The sequence below is a fragment of the Astatotilapia calliptera genome, chromosome 3 (assembly GCF_900246225.1).
Source record: "Astatotilapia calliptera chromosome 3, fAstCal1.2, whole genome shotgun sequence".
Lineage (NCBI taxonomy): Eukaryota > Metazoa > Chordata > Actinopteri > Cichliformes > Cichlidae > Astatotilapia > Astatotilapia calliptera.
In genome coordinates, this window is record NC_039304.1 from 14,097,485 (window position 1) to 14,110,909 (window position 13,425).

At 43.0% G+C, this 13,425-nt stretch overlaps 1 protein-coding gene across 26 annotated transcripts in view; it reads left to right on the forward strand.

The window, feature by feature from the left end:
* Positions 1-13,425, forward strand: part of LOC113018655 (adhesion G protein-coupled receptor L3) — a 265,269-nt gene that overhangs the window by 206,848 nt on the left and 44,996 nt on the right. For all 26 annotated transcript variants that reach the window (XM_026161934.1, XM_026161936.1, XM_026161935.1 and 23 more), the window contains 2 exons: positions 187-392; positions 3,445-3,621. In XM_026161934.1, the coding sequence (XP_026017719.1) occupies positions 187-392; positions 3,445-3,621 (383 nt within the window). The remainder of the gene's footprint in view (positions 1-186; positions 393-3,444; positions 3,622-13,425) is intronic.

Below are 13,425 nucleotides of genomic sequence, written 5' to 3' on the forward strand. Positions count from 1 at the left end.
GTGCCCAGCCTTACTGTGAGTGTGTGTGTGTGTGTGTGTGTGTGTGTGTGTGTGTGTGTGTGTGTGTGTGTGTGTGTGTGTGTGTGTGTGTGTGTGAGTGTGAAAGATCTATTTTAAAATGAAGTGATACCCCATCCAGTGCGTTCTTTAATCAGTGCGAGACTGTTCATAACTGTCCTCTTGCAGGTGAAATCCGAATAGCGTTCGTCCTGTACAAGCACATCGGGGTCTATCTTTCAACTGAGAACGCCAGCATGAAGCTGGGCAGCGAAGCCCTGGCCACCAACTACTCTGTGATCGTCAACTCGCCGGTCATCACAGCCGCCATCAACAAGGACTCTAACAAAGTCTACCTCTCTGACCCGGTCATTTTCACCATTAGACATCTGCAGGTAATTCTGTGCGTCCGCATGTTTGTGTATCTGAGAGATGGGTTTCACTTTGATGTCAGTGCCTCTGATTTTTTTCATTCACGTACAAAAAATGCGCTCACACATTCACTTTCTTGATAGCACCTGTCATCACGATTTCCTCTATCACCGAAGCGCAACAAAACGTACAAATCCCATCACAAACCCAGGAAAATTAAGCGAATGTGAACAAGTTTTATTCAAGGAAAGGTGTGGAAAATTAAATTGTGGAAAACAACGTTGCTCACAGGGTGATGGCAAGAACACCTTGTTGTTTATTAGTTTGAACAGCAACCTGATCTCCTGAACAAATATCAGTCATATTCGGCCTCGATGGAGGCTGCTTAGTCATTGTGGGGAGTCGTGACTTTCCCCTCTTGACTCTATTATCTTCTCCACACTCTGCTACCCTCAAAATATCCCTGTTTTGTCTGCAAACAGAGCCTTCAGCTATTACCGGAGATGTTGAGCAACCATAGCAGAATTGCGGCGGGTCTCGCGTGTGGGAGGGACCTGGAAGAAAGCTACAACAGCAGAAAAAAAAGGAAAAGGACCCAGAGCGCAGAGGGAGGGAGGGAATAAGAGAAAGGGACGATAGCTTATGGAAGTCAAAAATTAAGTGGTGGGGAAATGTCAGGGGGGCAATGTCAGCGCAGTTATTGCTCTGACTCACCTGCCTTAAGTGTAATTTGTGATTTGGACTGTAGATTCACTAATTTTACTGTTGCTCTAATGTTAGGGTACTGGCGCTTTTTATACCCTTTTCTAGCTCAGATCAAGTCATTTCAATAAAAAGTGCCCTTTTGGAAAAGCTTCTCCTGCTTGTAGTCCTGCAGTGTGCCAAGAGAGCCGCCTCGTCTTTTCCTCACGTAAATGTGCCCTCGCCAAAATAAAAAGATTTATTTTTAAAGCAAATCTCGTCCTCATGAGGGGCTGTACAGTTAATCGCATGATAGTCGTGATTATAATCTCGTCTTCCTCCGTTAATTAAATTTGATTGGTTGCATTATTATATATAGTATTGACTGTTGCATCAAATCGAGAGCTCCCTGTTCTTGTAAACCAAACAGAGGTGCTGCTGAATGAGCTCTTCGTTTAACGGGTCTCTATTTGCTTATTATATTCTGGTGTGATAAAACTGTAAAGACTGTGATATGTGAGTACTACTCTGCTCATTTACAACTCCATATGTTTGTTCTTGGATTGCTTTTGCTCTGGGTGGGATATATTAGTGAGCAAGTGAACATTTTGTCCTCAGTGTTGATCTGTTAGCAGCAGAAGAAATGGCCAACTGTAAACATTTGAGGGAGTTTGACAAGGACCAAACTGTGATGGCCGGCGCCAGTCTGCAGTGGTGATTATCTATCAAAAAGGGTTCCAAGGAAGTGTAGGGGGCTGCATAGCTGTAGACGAGTCAGGGTGCCCGTGCTGACCTCTGTTCACCACCAAAACCATCAACAATGGTCACGTGAGCATAAGAACTGGATGCAGTGGAAGGACGTGTCCTGCTATGTTGAATCGTGTGTGTTGCTTACCTGGGGAACACCTGACACCAGGATGCATTATGCAATGTGATGCTTCAAACCTCGGGTCGTGCCGTTAATGCAGATGTTACTTTGACACCACCTACAGAAGCACTGTTGTGGATCATGTGCACCCTTTCATAAAAACTGTATTCCCTGATAGTGGCCAGAAAGCAGAAATGGTTCAGGTATAATTTGAGGAGCACAACAACGAGTTTGAGGTGTTGATTTTGCCTCCAAATTCTGCAGATCTCGGTCCAATCGAGCATCTTTGGGATGTGCTGGACAAAGGAGTCGGATCCACAGATGTTCCACTTCACACCTTGCAGGATTTGTTGTTAACATCTTTGTGCCAAATACCACAGCAAAGCTTCAGGGGTCTCATGGAGTCCATGTCTCGACTGGTCAGGGCTGTTCTGGGAGTAAAATGGGAACCAGCACAGCATTAGGTATTGGTGTATTTATATGGGCCTTAGTACAGCTACAGTCCATCCACTGTGTGAAACAACTTGAGGTACATAGCAGCTTCATGTAAACCGAATCCAGCCACTGTATAGTGTAGGCATTACATTACTTCTATATTAGGCTTCCATACTAAATCCAAGGTACTTGTCTTATAGCTCTTCTAAGTTGAATCTAGCTCAACTTTGCCCTTGAAAATTAACATCTAAACCATGCGGTTTTGGATGACTGGTCTTCTGAGATGATGATGTGTCCTCTAGTTATGGTTTCGCTTCCTTGCCTCGCCACTTAATGGGACCAATTAAAGCCATTAATGGGACAGAGGGTCATCCTACCTCCTCTCCGTGTAATATTTAACGCAGGGTTTGGGTGTGTGAAGGGTAAACTCAATCAGCGGCAAATTTACATTCGCAGAGGATAAACGTTATTAGACTAATCACCCTGCAGCGTGTGAAACTATGAAAAGCTGCAGCATCGCCCAGCATCTCCAGCAAGAACGCAGACGCGTTTAACCTTGGAAGCTGAGGGTCGCTGTGGAAAGGATATCGTGCGTCTCTGTGTGCACGCTCGCTCTTTGTTTTCGTAGCTGCAAAAGAATTGGGCTCAAGAGGAAGAGGCTGTTGATGTGTCTATTTATCAGCAGCTGCGTTCTGTTGTGCTTGTCTGTTACTCAGCCTCGGTGTTGTGGGTGACTTTTATGAAATGGCGAGCAAGATGGCAGGGAGGCGTGCCCGTCATTAGGACCGGAGCCCGGCACAGACAGCAGTGGTGCCCATTAAGCTGTGGGGCAGCTCACTGTCACGCAGTGAAAGTTAAAGAGAAAGGTCAAAAAAGCACAATGGATGACAGGCAAGGGGGCCGCTTGATGCTTTATGACAGCAAAAACACCTGCTATTCACTTTACAATGGATATGGATTGCATTGGGGAGAAATTGGACCCTTTGTTTTTTTGAGGACGTTTGCTCTGAAAATAAAAGTAAAGCAGAAATAAGCCAAGCAAATGTGCGATTAACTTCAAATCCCTTTGCTGTCTTTCCCCCTCCGAACAGCAATCTGAGGAGAACTTCAACCCCAACTGTTCGTTCTGGAGCTACAGCAAGCGAACCATGACTGGTTACTGGTCGACGCAGGACTGCCGCTTGCTAGGCACCAACAGGACACACACCACATGCTCCTGTACACATCTGACCAACTTTGCTGTCCTCATGGCTCACGTGGATGTAAAGGTGAGCCTGTTTTTTTTAACTTGTTTAATCCTCAGAAACACATTGATCCGTCGTGGTTTACACAAGCGACTCCTTCCGACGTGGTTTGCTGGCGATAAAAAGCTGGTTCACGTCGTATAAAGTTGATATCTACGTTGGAGTTTATTATATGTTTTATACTTGCTTTGCTTTTCAATTTAGCGGGTAATCGACTGCCAGCTGTTTTCTGACCTTCACAAGGCTTTTGTCTGCTAACATTTAAAGTACCCGCATTCATACGCTTTTAAACAATGACCCTGTGTCAGTGCGTATTGATTGCAGCCATCTTAAATCTCCATTTGTGTGAAGTAACCCAATATGTGATGGCTCCACTGTGTTGTGTTGTTTTGGGTTTTGTGAGCAGCGGCTTTCAGAAATGCATTTTATGCTTTGCCTTCATAAATAATGATTTGTTTTTGGCCTTCAAGCCTTTGTTGAAGCTCTGTGAATGGGCCTTGGTCGATGTAGTGCTAAAAGACGTGTGTTTTCACCTGTCCTTGTACGGTCTCTCACTTAAAAAACCTCACATGAGAGCTTCTCTCCACTTCAAAATTCCACTTTCGATTGTATTCCCGGAGGCAGTTAGCCTAGCGTAAAGACTGGAGGCTGCTATCCTGGCGTTGGACAAACTTAGAGGGGTTAATGGAAGCTGTACAAAAAAGTATAAAAGAATAGTGGAGTTGAGATTTTGGGTGACGTTAATACTGTGCATGTTGGAGCTGGCAAATAAAAAAACGTCTTTTTCCGTGTCCAGCCACGAAGGAAGCCATGTTTTAGTTCTGATGTTGACAGACAGCTTAATTATTTCTGTCACAGGAAGTTTAGGAGCTGACTGCTGACAGAGCAGAGTAGTTTTTGGTATCTGTTATGGCATCTGTCTCTTCAGAGTGTCTCTTATAATTCAGCGGCAGAAAAGAAATATACACTCTGTCTGCACCATTCCAGCTGGCCCCTGTCCATATAACCACTAGACCTTCCTTCACCTTCCCGTCTTTCCGAGTCTGATTCTATCTCGCTTTTTTATCGTAGTGACAGAGCATACATCTATGTTTTAAAAAACTAAACCATTATGCACATAATTTAAAAAGAAATGTTAAAAAAATGTTAAATCTTAAATGTAGAGGAATGTGGCATAACCTGAATTATTGAACATAGCTGACCAATACCACAGAATTAAAGTTATTAAGACTAATAAAAACATTTCTCTTGATATGTCAGTCATTCAGGTCTTGGTAGTCCTAAGTGTTTGAGCTGAAAGCAACTGGGCTTCTTTTATTGGTTCATGAAGACATTTGTACCCCTGTGAGGAATCTTGGAGTTATTTTTGTCAAGGACATGTCCCTTAGTGCGCATATTAAACAAATATGTAAGACTTCCTTAATTCATGTTTGCAATATCACTAAAATTAGAAACGTGATGCTGAAAAACTAGCTTGTGCATTTATTACTTTTAGACTTGACTGTTGCAGTTCATTATTATCAAATCGCTCTACAAACTCCCTGAAAAGACTTCAGTTGATCCAAAATGCTGCAGAGCATATTCCTCCCATATTATATTCTGTTCACTGGCTCCTTCCCCTCACATACAACATCTTGAATAATCAGGCTCCATCTTATCTTAAAGACTTCATAGTATCATATTATCCCAACAGAGCCCTTTCCTCTCAGACTGCTGGCTTACTTGTGGTTCCTAGAGTATTTAAAAGTAGATGTAAAAGAAGGCAGAGGCTTCAGCTTCTGTGGAAACAGCTCCCAGTTTGGATTCGGTAGACAGACACCATCTCTACTTCTATGATTAGGCTTAAAACTTTCCAGTTTGATAAAGCTCATAGTTAGTGTTGGATCAGGTCACCCCGAACCACCCCTTGGTTATCGCCCCACACCCAACTGGTCACAGCAGATGGCCGCCCGTCCCTGAGCCTGGTTTTGCCAGAGGTTTCTTCCTGTTTTTCATCCCTACTGTTGTCAAGCGCTTGCTTATAGGTGTCGTTGTTGGGGTTTTCTCTGTATTATTGTCGGGTCTTTACCTTAATATAAAGCGCACTACGATTAGGGATGGGAATTTCACGATTCCGATTCCATTTTCGATTCTGTTGAACGATTCGATTCTTTATCGATTCTTGTTTTTAAAAAAGGAGAACACACAGGCCGATTAGCTTAGAATTTTGTTTTATATCTTCTCTTTGAACAAGATAGAAATTTAGGAGTAACATGGCCTTACAAACCCAACAGTGAGATCTTAAGAGATCCACAGCCTACGGCTCTTCAATGGGGTGTCACAGGGTCCCCAGGAAAAAAATTGTAAATGTAAAATAATAAAATAAATATTCTTCAGTAGCAATAATTACAATTACAGAAGAATATCCAGTAATGTCCCTGCCTACAATTAAACACATCTGCTGTGGCAAATGGGTGTAAACCACAAACTTAGTCACTGCTCGGTGACATTCGTCCTGGCCTGAAAGGAGACGCTACCGGTAGACTGCAGCGAGAACTGCCAGCATCTGAGCCAGACTGTCTGTCTGTCTCATCATGGTCACCTAAATGCACACTAATGGCAGGTTTTGTAATAAGGCAGATCGCGCTAACATAATATGCACTGTTAGTTGATTATTTACCTGCCGCATTAACGGAAGAGGACGTGCAAACGTTACCGCTGCTGCTGGGTTGAGATTCACGAGTCTGGAGCGGAATTAAAAACACGACATTCATTTAAGGTCATCGCGTGTTCTGTGAGCAAATGCTTTTGCATATTCGTAGTGTTTCCTCCCTGAAATGAAAAAGTATAACCAAACTTTTGAGCGTTTGTGCCACTTAGGTGCCATGTTTCCTGCCAGGTAAATGACGCAACGTGGTGACGTCATTCGAGGCGACTGAAATCGATCGTTTGCAAAAATGGCAAACAATTCCAATTAATTGAAACAGTGGGAACAGGTTCTCAACAAGAACTGGTTTTCAATTCCCATCCCTAACTACGATGACTGTTGGTGCCATATAAATAAAATTGATTTTATATTTGCTTCACAACCAAGAGGCTTCTTTAGTTCTAAAAGCCATTGTGGTGTCCCAGGTTTTGAACCTCTGGTGGGTGTGGGTCATTATGGTCACAGAAGCAAATGATAAAATTGACTTTATGAACTAGAAGAAGGGAAGGATGTTGTACCTTCAAACATTCTCAAGAAAAATATATTTTATGTGATTTATTAAATAAGAATAGCGATAAAGTTAATACTCTTCTGTCAACAAATTGTAGTATGCCAATCCCCCTGGCATCTGCAACTTCTTGTAGAGGTTTACAACAGTTCTGACAACAGCTCGCTAAAAAAGTTTGACCACTTTTCCGAGCACAATTCCTTCAGATACAAGATGCCTGAGGGTTATGTTGCATGTACAGCCGGTTTCAAATCTCACCACAGGCTTTAAATAAAAAAATTTTTTTACTGAGCAGGCCATTTCCTTAGCCCTCTCTTTCTTCCTTTTTTGCAACTATTCCTCAGTGAATATGCTTGTGTTCTTAGGATCATTATGTGTTTCCGCTTTCAGGTTCAGCTTCAACTTTTGAATTTATTTTCAAGGACTCTTCATTATACTTCAGAATTCTTAGCGTTCGTCACCCGGGGGAGGCGTCCGTGTCAATGCCTCTCTGAAGACACGCCCGCATATCAAGAAGTCAAAGGCTATTCACTAGAAACGTTTCCTGTGCTCAGAGAAATGTTACGTTTAAAAATCTGTGTTTGCTGATGTGTGTTTCACAGAGAGATTCGCAGCAAAGGCAGAGAAAGACCAGTGATTATAATGTTTAATGCAGATAATATCTCTTCTGGAATATTTTGGGGGCCTCTTTATTTTCTCTTTGTCTCTTTGTGCTCAAAGGAAAGGTTGTTTTCTTTTTCCCGTCCACTCCAACAAGATGTAAGGGGCCATTTGTACATCTTTTTCACAATCTAGTACCAATTTCATGCATTTTCAAGGTTCTCCTCCCAAATAGCGGTTTTGGCATCTGAGGAGCACCGCAAAATTGCTGTGCCAAAAGTTGGAACTGCTAAATGGATATGGTAGACACTACTGCAACAACTTCTCCAAAAATTGGCAGGTGCAGCGTCCACCACGATTCTTATTCCCACTAAAATGACACCAACCTCTGCAAAGTATTGCTACGTAACATTTGATTCTCAATCCTATCAAAGTGATGGCTGCTTCTCAGACTGCACAAAAGTAGAATTGGCTCTCCGCCTGCACCACTCTTTCACTCTTTTTTCTTTTTGAGGCTTTGGGAATGTATTGGCAGGTTTCCTGCTGCTGTAGATGAAACAGGAAGCAGGAAACTGACATGTCATTATATTTGACACAAGCTACAGGTTGAGTCATCTTGTATTTTTCTGATACATCATTGTTTTTTTGCACGTGATCTTCACCAACCCTCTTTAAAAGATTAACCTATATTTTAATTAGGTAGCTTTTTGGAGAGAGCATAACTAAAAAAAAAAAAACTGCAAGCTGGAGGTGGTGGCTTTCCACACATCCAAATACTTTTTAAAATTAAAATAGTAGTCCATTAAATACGAGTTTCCTGTGCAGCAAATTTGAACCCACAAATAAAACAAACGCCGACTAAAGAAACGGGCAGAAACATTAAGAAGTAAAGCCTTTCATACACTGGAAGTGTAAAATCGTGATACAGCTTCAACTCCTGGATCAAACCATGAAATTTTCCCTGCTGCTGCTTTCTTGAGAGAATTCGATGAACCCAGAATCTCAGTTTCTTCCTTTTCTTGTGGAGAAATGTCTCGACCAGCTCGCCGTGGCTTGATGTCGACTTTTTTCACAGTGTTTTTTTTGTTGTTGTTGTTGTTGTTTTTTTGTTAGGACAACTTTTTGGCAAAAATACAACATGTTCAGTTTGTATATATGTTACATGACAAGTTTGGATACAAAGTTTAGATATTAGAACACAGAGCAGCAATTCCTATTGAGACAGCACATCCCGAGCAGCGCAGGCACCCAGGAAGAGGATCTCACAGCAGGCCTCAAGCTGATGGAAAGCAGGCACACCTAAAATCCAGGAAGTACACCGGCTGGCACAACCAGGGCGCTGGCTCGTACACCCAATGGCATCTGCACCATATTGGTGGAGAATAGTCGTCAGTGATTGTTTTTGAAGGAGAAGGGTTCACACTGCACGTTGGAGTATCATGTAATACCATCATGTCCTATCTTTTGGCTCTCACGTGTCATAAAATGCTGTCTTTGTTTGGTGTTCTGCTTCTAAGGGTGATTTTTTTAATAAGAGAAAGTGGCTAAGTCACCATGTTTTGGTTTTTTTTTTCTTCTCACTACACACATAACCCACACAGTCTTGTATGGTGTGGTTTACTTCTAGCTAGAGAGAGCCACTGTTTGTCACTCAGCAGCATGACTTTTGGACCCACTAAGCTCCCTGCAGGGTGAGTCTGGAATAGTGAGGGAGCCACGAAGAATGGGAGCCTTCACGCAATGAAAGCAAAGCAGCAGAAAAAAAGAGAAGAAAGGGATGCAGTAAAAGGAGCTCTTTCAGTCAAGGCAATCACTAACATTTTGGAAAGCTTGGCTTGCTTGTGGCACTGCGTTCAGCCGCGGAAAGTGGACAGTAGTTACACCCCGGCTTTGAGTGATAGTGTTTTTTTCCACCCTGCCCTATTCTTTATCTTTTCTACTTGTACGTTATAAAAGGCGGCTTGTTCCAAGGTGGCTCTGAATTGAAGCCACGGAGGCTTTTTATTTGACAAACTGTCACCGTGCTGGATCTGAATGGAGGGGGGGGAAAAAAATAGGCAGTGTGTGCACGCGTGACTGGATGTGTGCAAGAAAGAGGCAGAGAAAGAAATTTCATAAACTGAAGAGACTATCTGTTTTTGTATCCATGGCAACAGGACATACCACTGCTCATCTTTGCATTGTTATTACTCATTACCCTCAGAGCCACAGATTGTTTTTGCCTTGTTTATTTCTCAGTAGCATCGCCAAAGCAAAAGGAGGGAAAAAAGAGAGGGAGATCGGCAAGTTGTAATTACAATTTTTCCTTTTGAGGACGGAGACTCACTGCAGTATCGCCATCATCATTAACACCCCCCCCTCCATGCATGCACACTAGCCAGAAATAATGAGCCTTACATCCACAGACCTACACGTTGGGCCTTAATAAACTGTCATCGGTATCGGCGTTACATTTATAACCCCAAGTTATGATTGCATTCAAAATCTGCACGCGTCAAATTAGAAGAGGCGAAATGTTTCTGCTTGCCCGTCTGACATTATGAATGCTGTCATTTTTTGTCCTTGACAGCGGTTTGAAGTTGCTGCATGCTTTCGGATGTGCCCAGCAGAATTTCAATGTGGGCTTTCTTTGTTTTGTTTTTATGTTTTTTCCCGTAAAACTCAAATCTGGTTAAAAAAAAATTAACACGCTGACTTCATTTTATTTTAATGTAGGGCTATTCCTCAAGTGATACATTGTTTCAAAATAGCAATCATAATACAATTTGTATGTAATTTTACCCGACACGTGATACAGTCTTTGGTGTCACTCCTTTTAGGCCAAGCATTTGTTACAAAAGCGATACATGTGCACTCTTTTACTTTTCGGTGTAAGAGTGACACATTGTAATCACGCTCAACTTGACCATGATGAGTGTGGTCAACGTAAATTTGTATCCACCACTGGAATCTACTGAACAGTATGCGTGGTTAGTAGACACTCTCAGCAGTTTATTCCAGACTGTCTCTCATTGGGATTCATTATTTTTGAAGTCAATTAGTTCCTTAGACTAATTCAGATATTGTGCATTCTGAATCACTGAAGAAAATGAGCAAGTCAGCACGCAGAGGCCCAACTGTTTCTAGTGCTTCTGGTCAAATGTTCCCAAAAGGGGCCCAATAATGCTTATTTCCATAGTCCACTGTAAGCGATTTGTTCACTGGGTATCACTTTGTAGATGACCACCCAATGCTACCACACACACTAAGGCTCCAGTTGACCCCTTAATATATTTACCAGCCTGCCCTATGCCAGTCAACAGTATCACTTTCATTGTCAGTTGTTTTATTTTCGCTCATTTCTCCAGCCTTTATTTGGCCCGTCGTAGCAGAATGTCAGTCACATGGTCTCTGGTTGTTGCTAGTTGCTCCGTGTGTAGACGCCGGTCTCCCCGGGCGTCTGTCTGGAATGAAAAAAGCGTGTGTGTTTAAGAAATAAAAGAAAAATGTGGGGCAGAAAAACATTGGAGGACAAATCGAATGTGCACAAATGTGCGTCGCCCTGCTAAGTAACACGGACGCCGTCCGACCGGGCCGCCCTTGCGCCGCAGTGAGTAAATTTCAGAGTAAATTACGTCTGCCCACTTTAGAGACCCTTACATGGAGTCCCATCAAGCCGGCTTGTTGTTGTAAGGCTAGGCGCAGAGGCACTGTAGATCACATCATTTGCCACCCTGCCTGGGCAGACCCCCCCTCCACCTGCAGTAAAAGGAACTTTTCAGCAGAGACTTTGTGTTTGGCGACGTCTCAGTCATCATCCACCTCCCAGAACAAAGAAATCATCCCGCAGTAAATCCATCACCCAGGTGTAGATACATTCCCTGCTCCTACTCTCTGTTTCTATAGCTTTGTCTCTTTTTCTCTCTTCTTCTTCCTTTGCTGTTTCTTTCTCTCTGACCGGGCCCCTCTTCAATTGAAGGTGAGATTGTGATGGATAGAGGCTGCAGTCGCTGCACAGCCAGCTAGCCCGGGAGACCTCGGGGTCCTCTCGCAATGCACCATGGCCGGTACCACCCACTGCATCGACGGCTCTGTTGCACGTCGGGCTGAAAACAAGACTAATGTGTCACGCACCGCACACCGCAGAGCATGCAAGCGCAAACATCGGCATCTGTTGACACCTTCTGCATAAGCGTCCTTCTAAAGTATAAGGAAATCAGCCTTAGCTTCACACGTCTCCTCTGTCTTGTCAGTAAGAGCATCCACTGTTGTTACAGGCTACAAGGGGAATGGGAAAACACAGATGAGCTCCCCTTTAAGAGACAATTACATGATAATAACTGATAATTTTATGAAGTTGCGCACAAATGAAGCTTGTAGTCAGTCATCTGCTGCCAGTCAATTCTTCACATCACTTCTTCCTTGCCACACTGTCAAACTCAGTGCTGTCATTATTGCTTTAGTCCAATCACCTTCTTGTCCACCTTCTTTGAGCCAATCAGCTTCCACTTTGCTTACTTTAAATCTCAATGCTCTTCCATCATTCTCCCTTTCATATTTTCTTCCTGCAACCCACCTCCTCTCAATCTCCATTTAACCAATGTCACTCATCCAAACTTCCATCTCCATCTTCACCACCACCAGCGTCTAGACCAATCTAAGTGCCCTAATTCCAGTCACCGTTGGGTTTCTGTTCTGCCACGATGGGTCATCGGACTCTAATCGCCAAATAGATTAATTAATTTCTCTGTCTTAATAAATCATGTTCAGTTCTTCCAAATGAGCTCTCCTCAATGAACTAAATTAAGGCCTCCTTGATTTAAGGAGTTAACACGCAGCGTATATGTCAGAAATGGGAGAAACGGGTAGCTGCGACTAAGATTATCACAAGGGCATCGAGCGCTGTCAGTGCTGTATGCGCTACCACTTAAGTTTGCTAATTTGGGTCTATCTGGCCACAGAGCTCATTCCTTTGACTGATTCTGCAATCCGAGCAGAGAAACGCCGTTGGCCACATAAACAAATTAAAAGCGTTCTCACAGACGGCGTCTGCGTGTGAGAGATTACGCGTCGCTTGTATCTTTTCAGAACGATTGCAGAAAAGCTTTTGGAGGAATTGACGCAAATGAGTTTACTTTGATGAGACTTCGCAAGGATAACTCTAACCTTGAGATGCAACCCTCACTGAGCCTCAAGACATTCACCGCAATTAATAAATTCATTCTACTCAACTTCATAAAGAAGACAGGGTTTAGCTGCTTCTCATAGCAGCGCTGAGCTTGGACACCCCGTTAAAATTTCAAATGAATCATCTGACCGCCATAGTACTTGTTAGCACTGGCGGCTCCAGTTGGTTTTCGGTTACATGTTGCTTTGTTGTTGTATAAACCAATCTAGTAGGTCAGTTGGTCTCACTATTGAAGAATCAACATACGATTGCTAAGCGATGACGTATCAACCTGCTTCTGACTCCAAGCTCCTGCTGCGTTCATCAAGGCTGTTAGCTCTTTAATGTGTTGTAATGCTCTGTATCTTATTTTAGTTAGTATAAACAAGCCCCTGAAAACTGACTTTTTATTAGCCCTGTCCATGTGCTACACATCTTTAAGCTCAGTTTTTAAAACCTTATGACGTAACTGCAACCAATGGGCTCAAAGTTTACCAGACACCAAATATTTAAATGCTTAAGAAAAGAGTCACTCTGAGGCTAATTAAGATTTCAATCGTGAGTTATCTAAACCATGCAGCAGCAGATTAATGACTAACCTTGTGCTCTGGATGGATCGTCTCAGGCGTTCTGGATGGAGACTATCTGAGACTGTCTGGATGGATCGTCTCAGAAGTTCCTGATGGCCAGAGACAAATGCAGTCATATGGCAGGAAAAACCCTAAACGTCGACCAAACTTCAGTCTACAGAACACCCGAGACCGGTGGTGTCGAACTCCAGGCAGGTTTTAGATACGTCCTCGATCCAACACAGCTGATTTAAATAGCTAAACTGCCCCCTCAACATGTCTTGAAGTTCTCCGGAGGCCTGGTAATGAACTAATCATT